General features: G+C 40.1%; 1 protein-coding gene across 5 annotated transcripts in view; it reads right to left on the reverse strand.

Moving 5' to 3' along the window:
- The window catches only part of itga7 (integrin, alpha 7), a 38441-nt gene that overhangs the window by 8891 nt on the left and 13379 nt on the right, over nucleotides 1-16171 (reverse strand). For 3 of the 5 annotated variants that reach the window (XR_014911807.1, XM_085407587.1, XM_085407586.1), the window contains exons 2-19: nucleotides 12358-12485; nucleotides 11836-11915; nucleotides 11344-11599; nucleotides 10473-10604; nucleotides 5522-5729; nucleotides 4372-4568; nucleotides 3952-4040; nucleotides 3709-3836; nucleotides 3496-3591; nucleotides 3292-3353; nucleotides 2817-2986; nucleotides 2491-2637; nucleotides 1862-1977; nucleotides 1260-1446; nucleotides 1097-1171; nucleotides 924-1003; nucleotides 745-822; nucleotides 148-250 (exon numbers count right to left, since the gene is read on the reverse strand). Coding sequence is in view for 4 of the 5 variants with exons in the window: in XM_085407587.1 (XP_085263713.1) it covers nucleotides 148-250; nucleotides 745-822; nucleotides 924-1003; nucleotides 1097-1171; nucleotides 1260-1446; nucleotides 1862-1977; nucleotides 2491-2637; nucleotides 2817-2986; nucleotides 3292-3353; nucleotides 3496-3591; nucleotides 3709-3836; nucleotides 3952-4040; nucleotides 4372-4568; nucleotides 5522-5729; nucleotides 10473-10604; nucleotides 11344-11599; nucleotides 11836-11915; nucleotides 12358-12485 (2332 nt within the window). In the remaining variant the exon portion in view is untranslated. Of the gene's footprint in view, nucleotides 1-147; nucleotides 251-744; nucleotides 823-923; nucleotides 1004-1096; nucleotides 1172-1259; nucleotides 1447-1861; nucleotides 1978-2490; nucleotides 2638-2816; nucleotides 2987-3291; nucleotides 3354-3495; nucleotides 3592-3708; nucleotides 3837-3951; nucleotides 4041-4371; nucleotides 4569-5521; nucleotides 5730-9732; nucleotides 9841-10472; nucleotides 10605-11343; nucleotides 11600-11835; nucleotides 11916-12357; nucleotides 12486-16171 lie in introns of all 5 variants that reach the window. The other 2 variants (XM_085407590.1, XM_085407589.1) reach the window with 1 other exon arrangement.

Here is a 16171-nt window from a genome sequence, read left to right on the forward strand (position 1 = left end):
GCAGTAAAAGCAAGTCCAATGAGCATGCTTTTGTTATTGGCCCCACTGAAACCTATTTTAATATACTTATAATATACTTTTTTCTTCTTCTTTTTTACATGTAGGTGGCAAAACAGCATCCCAGATAGCCACAAACTCTTTTCTCACCACAAACTCAAAATCCACAGCGCTGCCGATGTCGTCCAGACTGCTCATAGCACTCTCACCCCTCACTGCACCGCTGAAGAACAGCTTGTCGGGATTGACGCGCCTAATACAGAAAGTACAGTGACCATCAGTGTGTCAGAAGGCTGGAAACACAAAACTTAACATTACTATCATTACATCACTGTCTATTTCCTCACTATTCAACCACTTTTACTGATGAGCAAAGCATTCATAATTGAATTTAAAAACCTTTAATAAATGAGCTAAATATTATTAAAATACATGTGGTTTCATTTTAAATTTTCACACTTCCAAAGGTCGTTCTCTGGTTAGAGAGGTATAAAGTGAGCACATTTCCACTTGTTTATAATGGTGCAGGCATAAACACATGAAGTCCTGGTTTTAAATCTTGAACCTCAGTGTGGAAAAAAACACAGCTTCAGCGAAGAGTTGGAACAAGCTGATCAAATTTATGTGACAGATAATGTGGAATGAAATGATTTTACCAACCATAAAGCATGTGAGGGTGTTTTAGTAGACCTACATAAAGCAGCTTTACTGCCACAGACTCCTTTATAGACTGAAGGTGTTACTCACCCACTGACAGACAGAGGGAGCTCTATCACAACTTTAGCGTAAGCTGTCACAGGGACCAAGTCAGGCTGTTCGCTGATGCTGAGGACAAAACCATGAAAGAACTCAGATGAAAGTCAAAACATAAAAAGTAAGAATGTGATCTTTGTTGTCACATATCAGGGAAAATGTGGAAAACTTACGTTTTCAGTGAGAGCTCAGCTGTCAGCTCGGTGGTCTCAATAGTGATGTTAGCTGTGCTCAGACTGATGGAAAATTTCAGCTGAGGGAAAAAACATGAGAATAAAGTTTTTTTTTTAAATATGTTTTTGCTTCTTTTGTTGAGTTTAACAATAAACACACAGTTTTGTCTTACTTTAGAGTTTCGTTTGACGGGGTTTCCCAGGTCGCATTCAACCTGGGAGCCATTCTGGTTTGCTTGACATCTCATCTGCAGTCAAATCAGACAAATACTATCAGAGGAACACGTCATCAACTCTAAAACAATAGTCTGAAACTATATTTAGCAGATCTCACACCTGCTCTGGGATCCTGGAGCCGGCGTATGACAGTGTGTTTGGCAGGGAGATAATAAGCTGAGCAGCATGAGCATCATCGCCATCCTCCTCGGGGTAAAGAGGGTCAGAGGGCATGTTAGTGACGGTGATGTCCAGCACCACCAGCCGCTGATCTGAGAGAGAAAACACCTGCACATCGTCCTCATCTCTGTAAGACGGCAAAGGAGGCAAAAAAGACAAAACATTTTTAAAGAGAGGCATTTCAACATAGTCTGAAGGTTGAGCAGAAATAAGCTGAGTAAGCAATCTTAAGATAATTGTAGATTTTTTGTGGTAGGCCTGTAAACTGTAAACTCTTTATTCCAATATGACACTTTGCCTATGCATTCATCTGCAGTGACAGCTACAGAGGAGCTTTTGGGAGATTAGTTAGAAAAGCTTGAACCGTTTCAACTTAACATTACTTCTGTGTAAGATTTATTGTTATTTATTTAATAAAAAAAATTAAAACAATAACAAATTAGATATGATACCATACTGAAGATTTGCCATTAATCATCACTATCATCTCAGTCAGACAACAAAAAACTGTTGGGGTGTCGGGCTGCACAGCAGATACTTACTTTGGCAGAGGGATGAAGAGGTCAGAGTTCAGGGGTCGAGTACCAAACTGGTAGCTTAGCTTCAGGTTGCTCTGGCAGATTTTGTCATTGCCGCATCCTTCTCGCAGAAAGTTCACCTTCAGGGATTAAAAAAGACAAATATTAGGCTGAGATCAGGAATTCAAGAGGTTTTATAGTTTTAAACTTTTGTGGGTTTTTATAATCTTATGCCAAAGAAATTGGTCAATCATTTGATTAACGCTGACAACTCATTTTATGCTTTAAATGATTTATCAGTTCACTAAATACTGCACTGGGTGCATTGCTGTATGCTACAAAAGTGTATATGCAGTTGCAAAGGTAAGTAAGAGATAAGCTTAATGAGGAGCCTGTCGTTGAGTTGAGTTGAAAAAGTTTAAAAGCAGCCCAAGTATAAGAACAGGTTTAAATGCTCTGTTTTGAGTTTATTTTATGTGTCACAGATTTGGCTTAAATGATCCTTGCTGAGTCTAAATTAATGAAGCAACACAATGTTGATGGAAAGCATTGCATAAAGCTTTGGCTTGTTTATGTAGTAAATTATGAGCAGCAGGAGCTCATAAAAATTAAATCATCCTTAGAAATACTTCTTTTCCTATTTTGCTGCAGACCTCAGAGTGGAGCGTATTGGAAGGGGAGACATTGAGTATCGGCGGCAGCTTCTCCAGCCTTTTTGCAGAGTGTCTGCGTGGCGGCACGGGCTTGATAGTGTGGGTTATGACCAAAGAGATGGGACGCAGTTTGTCACGGATGTTCTCCTGCACAGAGGGAAAATGTAAAATTAAACTTCTGGCCAAAGTTACAGCAGAAAAGAATGAAATAGTTAATTAAAGAAATGTCTATTCAACTCAGCGTCCTTTTCATACTGGGATACTCCATACAAATCTGCCTTCCACAGTAAAAGAAAGAAACACATCCATGAAATTAAATTACTGACATGCAGCTGGAAGACAGCGTTGGTGCACACAGCGTGACGCTGCCGATTTAGCTGCACTTCTTCTGTCTGTGTGTACTCCGGCTCCAGTAAACTGCGGCCCAGGAAGGTAACGCGATGCGGGAGGCCCACCTTCCTGCGCTCTGTGTCTGCTTCAAAGCGCACTACGAGGGCTTGAATGGAGTAAAATGGGGGAGCACATAGAGGGAGACAGATGGGTTGAAATACAGAAATGTCAGGACACACACACCGAAAGAGCACTTAAAGAACCCACCGGGGACAGAAGATATACTAAACCCATCTGAGGAGGTACAGTATTACACAGCTGTGATTTAATCATAATAAGATCTAATGTTACCTCACAGATAAGGTTACTTTCTACCGTAAATAGAAATGACTCCTGTCACTGTGGGGAGTGATGCAAAGCCCCGCGAGAGCAAAAGACAGAAACAGTCGTGGAAGCCGATGTGTGACTTACTAATGTGTGGAGAGTAGTGAGTTGGGTACGCTACGAAGGTGAAGCAAGCCTTGACCTCCACACTAAAAACAGAAAACCACGAAGAGGAAAAAAGACATGATCTTTAGGAGCTTCAGGACTATAGAAGAACTTTAAATGTTTTTATTATCAGTTTGTTTGGTTAAGTTATCCTATAAGTTTAGTGCATTATGAGTGAGTGAGTACCAGACTCCATCTCTGTCTTTGCAGTTGGACTGCTCCAAATCTATTTGTGGAGGATCAATAGTTATGTCTCTCTTCACATGGATGACAGGACGAGATCTTGAGGACAAAAAAAGAAAACTTTTAATAAATTATTGATAATATGTTTTCATCCCTTAGATAAATGCACTGTCATCAAAATGTTTTCAGAGGTGTTCAACCAAAATCTTTCCTCACCTGAAGAGAACCACTGAATCGTTCAGCGAGCCCACTGCCACATCTGGGTAGTGATTGTTGTCGATATCCAAACCCCCTGAGATAGAATATCCAAAACGTCTCACATCAAAGTCCCGGCCATCCAGCACCTAATGGGATGAAGAACACTCAGTTTTATCCATGCCATCTCTTTCTCTCATTCACTCCTTCTGATTTTGACCTTTAATATTTTTTTGCAGTCGCTCATATCCAAAGCAAACTTACCTGAGCAGGTTTTGTCTCAATTCCAGATTTTGAGCCTCTATAGATAAAAACTTTTCCATCTCCATCAAACGGTGCTCCCACAGCAATATCTGTATAGATGTCAGACAAACTGGTTTCCAACACTACATTCTTATTGTAATGGTTTAAACCATAAACCACAGTTTGATATAGAAGACTTTCAACACATTAAACTGTTTCACTGCTGGAACCATTTAATGTTTTCCCTTATTTTCTAATATTTATATTCTGTTATACATCTATTATATCCTGATGAATGCTCATATTAAACATGACCATCATCATCCAGTCAGTGACTTATATTTACCATCACTCACAGTCGTTGGGTTTTCCATTCAGCGAATCAAACAGCAGAAGTTACCTTTAAAACATTCTGAGTCAATAAAAAAGTTTTTCTTGTACCTCCATATCCGTCCTGGTCCAGATCTCCAACGTTGCTGACTGTCATCCCAAACATGGAGTCGTATGTCCCGTTGAGGCGGATGGGCCGAGCCTGATCATCCCAGTGACCAAACGGGTTTAGATACACATAAACAGCTCCACCAATCTCTGCTTTACGGTCAAAAAAGTTAGGAGCTCCAACAATCAGGTCCGTCCAGCTAGCAAACAGAGGCGGAAAAGTAGAAATGAACACTTCCTTGAACAAGTCTCTTCTAATCTACATTCACAGTTGCCCTTGAATATGCATTTTATGCATTTTACACAGGAAAATGCTGTTGCAGGATTTAGGTGTTAAAAATATGATCTTGTGTTTATAACTTTAAGATGAATTTGACATTTTTGTGTAGAACATGACTGTGCGGCGGTCGCACTTTTCTCCTCTCCTGCCCTTATCTTCGCTGCTTAGCTTCTTATGTCCTTGTCTTGTGTTTTTACTTACTTTTCCCTGGAATACTCTCTCACAGTCTGTTCTCTAAAACCTAAACTGGTCTCTGAATGCAATTCATGCGGAGACCCCTTCGGCACCAGTTGCGGCCTCAAGGCTGGAGCTGAACAAAACACCCTCATAACGACTGTGTTTAGACTGATCTCCCCTCCCTTTCCAAACGCCTTCGATGCTTGTGCCCCACTGGGGAAGATGGCAGTCGACTGGACCAGCGCAGACATGCTGCAGGACCGGATGCGCCGTCTACACCGGCTCTCTCTCACCCTTTACCCGCCCCTGTTGCTTGTCTTGTGTTTCTATGGTGTATTGATAGTCATGTGCTTTTTGTGCTGAGGTGTTTTTTCTGTTATCAAACTGTTCTCCCACTAGGAGCTCAGTCTGAGTGGAGTTTTTTTTCTCCTCCTCTTACCTCATGTTATGTATTTTCGTTGTTTTTTTCCTATCAGCCTACCTTTCTGACATGTCTCCCCAATGTGATGTTTGTGTAAAGTTGGTCAGAAGGTTCCTTTGTAAGTGCGCATGCGCCATTAGCGTGCTGCCTGCTGTAACCCTAATTTCCTTTGGGATTAATAAAGTATTCTGATTTTGATTCTAATTCTGATTTCTATGGGTTATATGATTTTGTGATGGTCATCCTGACTGACTTCCTATTTAGCCTTTGCTCACCCATCACTGTTGAGATCTGTGGTGGCAACTGAATATCCGAATGAAGAGGCCAGCTCCTCCCCCCAGAAGATGTGCTGTGGCACCAACCGGTACACATTGTCTTTCTTCAGCAGCACCACCGCCCCGGTGTGATTGGCTCGGGGAGCACCGGCCACGAAGGTTAGCTCTCCGAGAGTCATTATTCCCATGGCAGAGTCAACAGAAAACCCTAGAAGGTGAGGAAGAAAAGAAAAGTAGAGGAGGAAGGAAAGAAGGAAGTGTTATGGGTTAATATCGACCGTGGGGTTCAGAGGATCACCTCCTCTGAGTGTGCCATGTTCTGCTCATCTTCTTACTAATGAAATGTGGGCCTTAAGTGACTATTGATTTTGTGCCTAACTCATGATGGGTGTAAATGTCCTGTGTGCTGTGCGTGTGAAAGGCTGTGTGTCTAGTGGAAGCAAAAAGGCTGGTTGTGATAGTAACATGAGATGTACTGACGTTGGCCTAATGTCTCCTGAGATTCATGATACCAAAGCTCTGCACTGGTTGCCTCTGGTGAAGGCGGAGTGTAAACATGGTGGGTGGACGTTAAGCAGATTTATCGCCTGAAGCATCTCCTCTTCTCTGTGAGTGTGCTTTGTGAAAAGATAATCTGCATGTGTGTGGAGGAATTTGAGGATGCGCATGCATGTAAATCAGGTAAAGCAATTCAGCGTGTATATAGAGGAGGAAGGATGTTTGCATCATGTGCGGAATATTTCTGATCAAGCTGTGAAAAATGACACAAAACATATGAAACATTTTTCCTGAACGCAGGCATTTTCTACATGCACTCGCTATACTAGACTAAAAAGCAGGCAGCTGGTGCAAAAAGTGAGGACAATCTGTCTCCATCGGGACATGAAGGACATTTGTTGGTACTGAGTAAACATGCAGAGGGAGACAAGACAGAGACAAACAGTGAGCAGCTCCAGGGTGGCAGGTGGGGAATGCAGCACTGCAGCTTCTATAAAACCAGCAGATGTGGGAACAAGCTGCAACTTTTTCCTCACAGGCTTTTAGCTCACAAGCTTGCAACATGGTAGAAACTATAAAGCTAATTAAGGAATGAAAGGATAAGGAAAAAAGTTTTTGCAATGTTAATCTTAATAAATTGCTTAGTTTTTATTTGAGTTAGACTGTTAGACAGAAAAAAGAGACAATTTGGAGAGCACAATGGAATTTCCGATATTTATTTTTTTATTTCTTTATTTTAAATATTCTCTTACCTACCTGCTAAATATGTCCTAGCCATTGGTTTAGTCAGCAAATACTCGAGGTTGTATCTACTGATTAGTCTCCAATGATGTACTCCTTAGTGTCCTACTCCTACTATATATAATTTATTATCCACATTTTATTTCATTTACGTTTATATTTTTCCTCCTTTGGACCAGAGAGACAGTAGCTGACAATAAAGGATGTTATTTTGTTTTATCTATAAAATAAAGGTGCTCACACCTCCTTTGATTTGCAATAACTAACTGCTGTATGATGCAATATGAGTGTAAGTATTTTTTACACATACCACTTCTGCATTTGGCACAATTTTTGTTAAATAAATCACATGGTGTATTATGTCATGTGTGATGTTCATCTTAAGATGTATTTGCTATATTTTATTTATCATAACTCTTTTTGCCATGGCTATACATTTTAAGTAGAGTTTATTTCTTGACTAAAAGCTTCTTTAGACTAAAACTGAGCCAAAGATGATACTTATAAATGTTGATGCTTCTATGTACTCGTTGTTTTCAACGCTGACTTTTCTAATTATGGTAACTACTCGGGTGCAGCCTCAGCATTAGTCCCTTTAGCTTGTAATGAAGAGATTCTATGTGTAATGTTGGATTTGGCCTTGATGGAGATAAAAACAAAGCTTTCTTTTCATTCAGCAGGCCGTCACTTCTTTAAATGAATACTTTTACTGTTCCTATTGGACACAATACAGTGATATTTCAGATCCAACAAAAGCTGCAAATTCCTACAACAGTCTCTGTCATTTTAGTAAGCATGCATAGGTGTGTCGTATCATCTGGTTAGGATCAATGGAAGCACGTGGGTTATAAATGAAGGCAAAAAGGTCATGTGGGAATTAGTGTTGTCAAGGAGACGGCTCAATACGGTGAGTAGGAGGGTAAGCAGGATTGGAGGAATGTGAATAAAGAGATTTATAGCAGATCCACACACTTAGAGGAAAAATAATGACCGGAAACCCAAAATAACAATGAATAGCTCCTGCTCAGCAGACTGTGGATCACTAACAACTGACACTAAATACTGAGAAATTCATCACAAAGCATCACATCATTATCTTGATAAAATGTATCTATTGTTTGAATGAAAATATCAGTGTGACAGTGCACCACTATTGATTCATTTGACCTTAGGCCTGTACTACAAAGTGAGTTCATCATACCGAGGGCATTCACTTATCCAATCAGGATAAGCAGTCACATGAAGCTAGGTATCAACTTGCTAAACTAAACCAGGATTTTGCCTGCACATTCACATGAAAAGGGTGGTGTTAGCGGCATCTGACTGATCATAATTATGGATAAATGTATTCACAGTAGACCCGTTCGATTTTCTTCAAAGAGAAATGAAGCTGTACTTTGGAGAAAATATGAAGTTCAAACATGTAATACAGATTTAAGGCAACAAAGCTGCTGCAGATAAAGCAGTAAGAGTATGTGTGAGAGGAAGAGCACTGTAGAGTGATACAGTTTTACTTAAGTATGGGCTTTAAGCGCATTGGTCAGTAAGACGAGAAAGGAGTGACTATATTAATAAAGTTTAGCCTACTTGAAGCCTGGAAGAAAAGCTGGCAAAAAAGCTGACGGTGGAACTCAACAGACTTATCACTTCACAACACTCTCATTAAGAATCTGATAGATTACAATCAAGAATCTCATTAAATTAATATGTAAAGGACAGTTTTAGCTTTTAATCTGTCAGCTGCTGCCCCAGTGGTATTCAACCCTTTGGCTACGTGCAAATTAAGCCCAAAAGTAAAAGCAGGTGTCCTATTTTAGGTTCATAAGTTAATGCTTATAAAATAATAAACGTGTTGTAAAAGTGTTTGAAGCCAACAGGAAAAGAGTTTAAAGTTACTTCGAAGAATCAATATTTTTTACTGATACTCATCAAAGACATTAGAACCTATTAAAAAACTTTAGAAACAGAGGATTAAGGGATCTTCAAGAACTGGTAACCTTCTTGGTAACCTGGCAGGTCAATAGGCAGTGATTTTGCACCTGTTGATCTCTAATCTGGAACTGCTTCACAGCCTGAATTACCATTTTGATATACCCCAGTGAGAAGTGAACCACTTTTGTTGTACAAACAACAACCCCGAAGCATCCGGGGTAAGCAGAAGTCTTCGTAGTACAGGCCTCTTACCATTATATTTGAAATGCTGTACAGACATTTGTGATAACCAGAGTTACTTTTCCTCTTTCACCGCTGTTACACTGGTATTTTTGCTTTTAAATAGAGCTTAATGAAACTTAATTGCTAGCCATTCATATTGATGCCAAAAACTCCATCAGCCCTCAGGCCATCATCCAGATTTCAATAGTCAGTAATGAAAAAATACCACACATAACAAATATATATAATATTCTCATCCACCTCAATTGCAGTTGGGTTCAATGCTTGTTAGCAAAAGTTAGCGTATTAACGTGTTAAAAAATTTAGCACTGATTGTAAATATGTTAGCATGCTGATGATGTGCCTCGGTATAGCCTCGCACAGCTGTGGACTCGTCTTGTATATTAGTTAAACCATTTAAAACAATTCGGTTTAGTATATCTGCAACTACTTAAAGTGAAACCACCACCAAGATACCCTGGAAAGCTTCATCCGGACAGACACATGCAAACTAACAAAAGAGATCGACAAACAACAGACAAACACCTCCTGCTACCCAAAGAGAAGGCCATCTCTTCTGCAACTATATAACTGTGCCAAAAATATAAATTAAATTAAATTTAAAAAATGAAATAAAAAAGGAAGTATAACTTTGGATGGCTGTCTCTTTTTAACATAGATTACACACTAAAATCTATATAGACAGACAGACTGTGTAACTGATCAGAAAGGATTAAGACAAAGACGGAGAAAAACAAGATACTATGTCCACTACAAGCCCAGTCCGGTCCAAACGACAGCACCTCAAGCCTACAAACCTAGGTAGCTATTATGAGCTACATCCTCAAACGATGTGGGCCGCCTTGATGGTTCCAGAGTTTTGTACAGCAGCGCATCTTCAACGGGGCTAGCCATGAACAAGAGCCCTATGGCCCAAAACAGGAGGAGAAAACAGAAAGAAGCAGAAAGAGGAGCGTGGGGAGGGTGTGATGGAATGGTGAAATGGTGGTGGGGGTGGAAAGAGGAAGAAAAGGGGAGAGGGAGGTGCAGGTGAGAGGTTGTGATTGATTGCTTTCTGTGTGGTGCTACAGTGGTTTGTCCTGCAAAACCACTGGGTACCTGGTGGAGAGATGACACGTCAGGCTCAGACTGTACACCACTGGCATTTTCAGACAATGGGCGGTAGCTGGAATGAGGATGACATCAAGTATTTTCCCTTGTTTTCCCAAGAAAGTGAGCAAATAGTAGCAACATGAGGACTGATCCTGTCAGGCTACATGTCCACCCACAGTCAAACAAAGGCTGGAAAAATGAGGTGGAGTCCTGTTCAGGGCTTCATGAGTCATAAATTGCTGAGCTAAAAGTCATGTCCAGGAATAGTAGGAACACTACAAGATTTTCTTCAACCAATCAGAGGCAGTTTTGTTGCTACTGTAGCTAATTCCTGTGGTTAAGTCAGCTGTGTTGGGGTACAGTCTAAGTCCTGGTGTCATCCTCCCCCGGCCCTCTCTATCTCTCCTGTGCGCAGGCAGCAGTGAGCAGGGAGGGCAAATCCTACCCAGGTAACTGTGGTAGGGCACAGGGATGAGCTGGGCATTAAGTTGTTTTTCATCTGCCACCTCGTAAGGTCCGTCGTCATAGATACCGAGGTCAAGCAGAGTCTGGTTTAGGAGCTGAACACGCATCTCGCCTGGAAAGGAAATAGGTGAGGGCACAGCACGGTGACAAACACAGATTTGCACATTATCTTAAACAACAGGGACAAGGTCATAGATACGCATGCTCACGTGTTGCTTCCCAAATCCAGCATGTGACAGAATTTAGACATTTTAGAACAGGCGTTGTGTAAATTCAGCTTTTGTTCCATAAAGCAGCCTTTTATTAAAATATGAATCATCCAGAAACTGATGTTTGCATCCAATATATCTTAGACCATTTATATTAAATGGATTAAGCTGTGCTGCATATTTTCAGTGTTCAATCAATAGACTGGCCTATAAATTAATTGGATTGTCCTGTTAGTAGTACTTATTTAATTAGACAGTTTCATTGCATTGCTTTTCTTCTCTAGCATACATTAGCTGCAACAGGAGTTTCTTCTCATATTTCTTTTACATTCGTGGTAAATCGTCTTTGCACTGTAATAGAACAACACTCAGAAAGGCATAAGAGAAGGAATCAGTAGATACTAAAGACAAAAAAACCCCCTGCCAGTTCCTTCTACTTAGCATTCATCTTTATGAATGAAACGGGGCATGTCAAGAAGGGATCCATCTGAAAGATGATTTCCAGCCCTTCGTCACCCCTTGCATGCATTTTTGTGAGCAGTACATTCAATCCCAAATCACACTACACAGGTTTTCCTCTGGTCTTCCGATTAGTAAAACATGAAACTCTAAATAAAGGCTTCTATCAGTCGGTCACATTACCTTTCCAGTTGTATGTTCCTGGAGCACCGAACAGAATGAAGTTTTTGTCTGGGGTGAAACTGACAGACAGGCCCTGCTGACAGAAACCGAACTGCTCGTGTCCCTGTGGCCGACCCTCACAAAACTTCCATTCTCCTCCGTCCAGGTCATCTCGATTAGTCAGGTCCTCACTCAGGACATAGCAACGGCCAATGGGATCCCGAGTCTCTGACGACTGGTTTACACGTTGCCTCAGTTCGTATAGATGAGCGCAGGTCTGGTGAAGGGGGAAAAACGCATTAGGGTTTCCTGGATATCAGTTAGCCTTTGATTTTTTTTTAAAGAATATGATACTATGCAACAGTGTAATGACCAAATTAGTCTTAAAGTCTTCATCATTATAAACAACAACTTGGCAGATGAACCAAAGCTGGAAATGCACAATGTCTGCTCTTATATCTCTTGATCATCAGCACAACGTGAATTTACCCAATTTGGGCATTTGGTACTCACCACAACCTTCCCTCCAATGCCCTGACTCTTGACTGTAACTCCCAGCCACTGGTTGTGCTTGCTCTCTCTGTCCCACCTCACTGAAAGAGAACACAGAGTGAACTGTCAGTCATGACGGCTTCTATATTGTATTGTTTTCTGGTTACAAGCAAACAGAACTTTGTTATTTATTCACTTCACCTATTAGAAGTGTTATTTCACTTCTCACTTCACAAAAATGAAGCAGGTATCTTTATAAATATGATACAGTAACAGTATATATTTCCATGATGTCATTAATATTCTGCCTGGGATAATGTAGTTTATAATAAAGATAATTCTCTTTGACCGACGGAGGTCCAGGTGTTATTTAGATTTCTTAAAGCCCAAGTTGATGTGTTTAAAGTTTTGTCTTTGGTTGAAGTGTTTAATTTCACAGTACAGAGAACAAAGTGAAACACCAAGAATAAAAGTCACGTCATAGTTTGGTTGATGAATTGACAAATTAACCGACAAGTTGTTTCAGCTGCACTTGAAACCCACCGTCTCCATCGATGTCAACCCTCTCACAGTCGTACTCCTCTGGTGTGATCGGACACCTGAACAGGGCTCCTGGTCGACTGCCCGTCAACTTACCCTGCCCTGCCGCCCTTGGAGCTCCCACCAGTATCCTAAATAAAGGAAAATGAAAGGAAAGTTAATTGTAAAACCTGGTGTCAAACGTTGATAGTGCATAATACAAATTAAGGTTTCCTCAAAGCTGTTCTTCACCTTAAGTTGCCATTACTGTAAAGTACAATTACGTGCAGTTCAAGAGACACCCTGAACACGAGGCTACATTCAGTAGAGTATGTTATGTTGCCTGAAATATATTTATGACAGCTCTGGGAAATCTATATCTAGTGTACCTTGTTTGCACTCATATCCAACAGCTATTATCAGTTGTCCCTAAATAACAAGGCCCAGAAAAGTTTTATTCTCAGTGAGGTGGTTGCTGATATTTTAGGGCCAGTGTCACGGCCCTCTGCCTTATTAGGAGTGGCTGATTCAGGCCAGGATGCTATTTAAAAACCGAATGTTCACATTCCACCCAACACTGTCAGTCATGGCATATGCATGGAAGCGAGACATGGGGAAACACAGAAGACAAAGCAAAAAATAAAGAGCAGAACAGGAAGCCTGAAAAACAGATACCGAGGTCTACCCTGCACTGCCACCGAACTGTGCCTACAGGTCTAATTATGACAGTGATGTTAGCTATGTCAGTGCTACGCTCAGCTGTGCAAATACACCCTGTGCAAAATGCTCCAGCCAACAGCTCTCCTCCTATCTACTCCCTAACTATCTACTGTTATGTGCACACTTAAATTAGAGCTATCACTGTGTGAGGGAAGACTTTAAATAGAGTTTAACAAGCTAGAAGCTTAGCATGGATCAGCCAAGAGTAACTCTAACCTGGTGTCTCAGTGTTTACAACGAGGCAGCTATAACAACAATGCTAGGTGCTGAGCAACTCCTCTTTACTGGATAGTTCAGATCAAAATATGCTCGATAGCGTACACTGCATACATTTTACTGCACTGCATCCACTCTGCTCCTGGTAAAGTAATTGGATCAAAGGTGCATCATTTCCAACCTTATCCAGCTTTATCTGTAGCACGCGTAAAGCTGGATGTGGCGTCAGGCACACAAGCAAGACATTATTACATTACTGGAATAACACAAAGCCTATCTAGTCATCAAGATCTTTATCTAGTCTTTTTGATATCACAACAGTGTATTTAAATGCATCTCTCTAAGTTTTATGAAGATTTAAGCCTTAATTATACTTTTTGCGTCAGTGAGTCTGATGAGGATCAAGTTACATGAATTTCGTCATCAGTCAGAGAGTATGGAGGTCTATGCAGATGTCCATGTGCTTGCCAGTGTTTTATGACAATGTGGACCAGCTAATCCAAGACTTTATATTAGAATGCACCACCTGCGCATCCTCTCCAGGTGGACTTCAAAGAAATATAACAGGAATGACCACTTGGCTTTTCCTTGATTGTCTTCTGTGGACACAAACCGTCTGTCCATAGAAGACAATCAAGAAGAAGCTACAAGCAGCATGGCCTTCTGACAGTTAATCCAGATTTAAATTCTGCTCTGCTGAATTATTATTTGTGATCCCAGAGGAGCTGAGGATGCATTCACGTCACTAAATTGCTAACAGCAAAAAAGCTAAGGGTTATTTTGTAACTGTAACATGTAAACATGTACGCTATCAACAGAATTTAGATAATGTACCTTGCAAACATTAATACCTGCAGGTATTTATACAGTGCATGACTAATTAACTAATAATAGCACATTGACATACTAACTGCGGGCTAATAACAAGTTGTTGCATGTGCCAGTTGTGACTTTGGCTCCATACTCAGACAGGGTGTTCCTGTCACAAAAAAGCTGTACTAGCAGGCACACACTAGCAATTAAAGTAAATCAACTGCTGGACAACATAAAATGCTATATTATTTAAATATCATTTCACCTAAAAGGAAATGAGATATGATCAAATTACAAACGAGTCTTCTGCAGAGCTTTCATGGTCTGCATTCTCCACAACAGACAAAACTTTTATTTTTTTATTGAAGAAAAGAGCAAGTTCGCATAGGTAATGTGCAAACAGCATCCAGGGCAGAAACAACTATACACTGTTAACAGGACACTGGGTTTTTTGTTTGTTTGTTTATTTGTTGGTTGGTTGTTTTTTTTGGCAAGCATCCATAAAGAGAGCACGCTAACATGAAGCTAGTGAGGAAGATCCCAGAGTGATGTTGAAGCTGAGTGTATGCTGACCCGAGTCCAGCAGCCAGACCCTGATCTTCATCGGGTAGTAAAATTAATGGCAAATGCTGTGAAACGCACTTTGGGATGGTTTCCAGCTTTGCTGTTGGCTTTGAGTTCATACTCAAACACTAAAAAGCAGCTGTTGCATAGGTGCTCATTAGGACAGGAATTTGTGCAAGTGTGTGAAACTGCAGCCTTAACTTTATCTTTTAAAAGATAAAAGTAATTATATGAATAGGCCGTGTTAGGTAATACAAAAGTAATATAATATGTAGTGTTAGAAATTAAGTAACATTATTAATTAAGTAACACAATGCAATAATAGTAGTATTCTGGCTGAGCAAAGCACACATAAGATCCAAAATGTTCAAAATGTTGATCTTAAAATATAAAACGCTGTAAAATTAAATTAAAGTAGCAAAAGCAATAATTAACCAGACACACTCTACTCAAACTGATATATTTAATAATGCATTAGCCTGTGTGGTTGTCATTGTGGCAGTTAGGTAACCTACTTTACTAATCCTACTCTGAACTGTCACCTTCTTGTGTTGGAGTAAAGTGGTTTCCCCTTTAAATGTGATGTATAAGAACTAAGTAGACTCAAATGGCAATACTTATGTACAAGTATCTCACAATTTGTATTTTACTACAGTCTACTCACATAAACTACCGCTGACACATCCCAGACTGCCAGACAGCTTAACTTTCTATTTTCTGCTCCTGTCGTCTCTTTCCTGACAAGTACTTCTGGTGAGGTGCAGCTGTGCATGCCTCAGGAGTGATTCCCCTCACCTTAACAACCAGAAACTAAAACAGCCACAGAGCGCAAACATGTGAAATGATGTTTCACATCACCAGTGATGCACATGCAAGAAAAACTAAATCTTCAAGTGATGTTACGCCGATGCAAATACACGTATAACAAAGAGGAATAACATATCACTAAGAAAAAAACCCCGAAACTGATAAGATCCGATCCCTCTCACGGCACTACATTCCAGGAGGCTCTGGTTTATGTTTAAGAGTTAAGGTGATACCTCACTTCCCCCCACATGCTCAGATACATGGGCAGGTGTGAGGATGTGAAGCTAGAAGCTCTGATTATCTCTTATAGCATTATTATTTGTAAAAAAATAAATAAATAATAATAACAAGACTTTTTTCCTTCAACTGGAAAGCTGTGCAAGCCAGAAGGAATTATTTCTGCAGAAATGATCTCATAACCTCTTATGTCTCATAAATATAAGATGAAACAAGTCAGAAAAAGTTTATATGCCCTAAAAGGTTTATTTATTTAAGTCAAATGGCTGAAGCCTCAAGTTAGAAAACTGTCTACATTAACATATTTGCAGAGATTCAACATTGTTTTCATTACTTACATGAAATTTGTTTGGAATTACACCTTTGCAAAATTAAGCAAAAAGTGTTGTGACCTTTTCCTGTAAGTGAATTCTGAAGACACATGTACCAAATTTGACACGAATAAATCTTGTTGGCTGACTTGAGCTTTCATTTATTTGCC

Source organism: Rhamphochromis longiceps, linkage group LG5 (assembly GCF_057381845.1).
Source record: "Rhamphochromis longiceps isolate RC_006_pf linkage group LG5, R_longiceps_female_GT1.1, whole genome shotgun sequence".
Lineage (NCBI taxonomy): Eukaryota > Metazoa > Chordata > Actinopteri > Cichliformes > Cichlidae > Rhamphochromis > Rhamphochromis longiceps.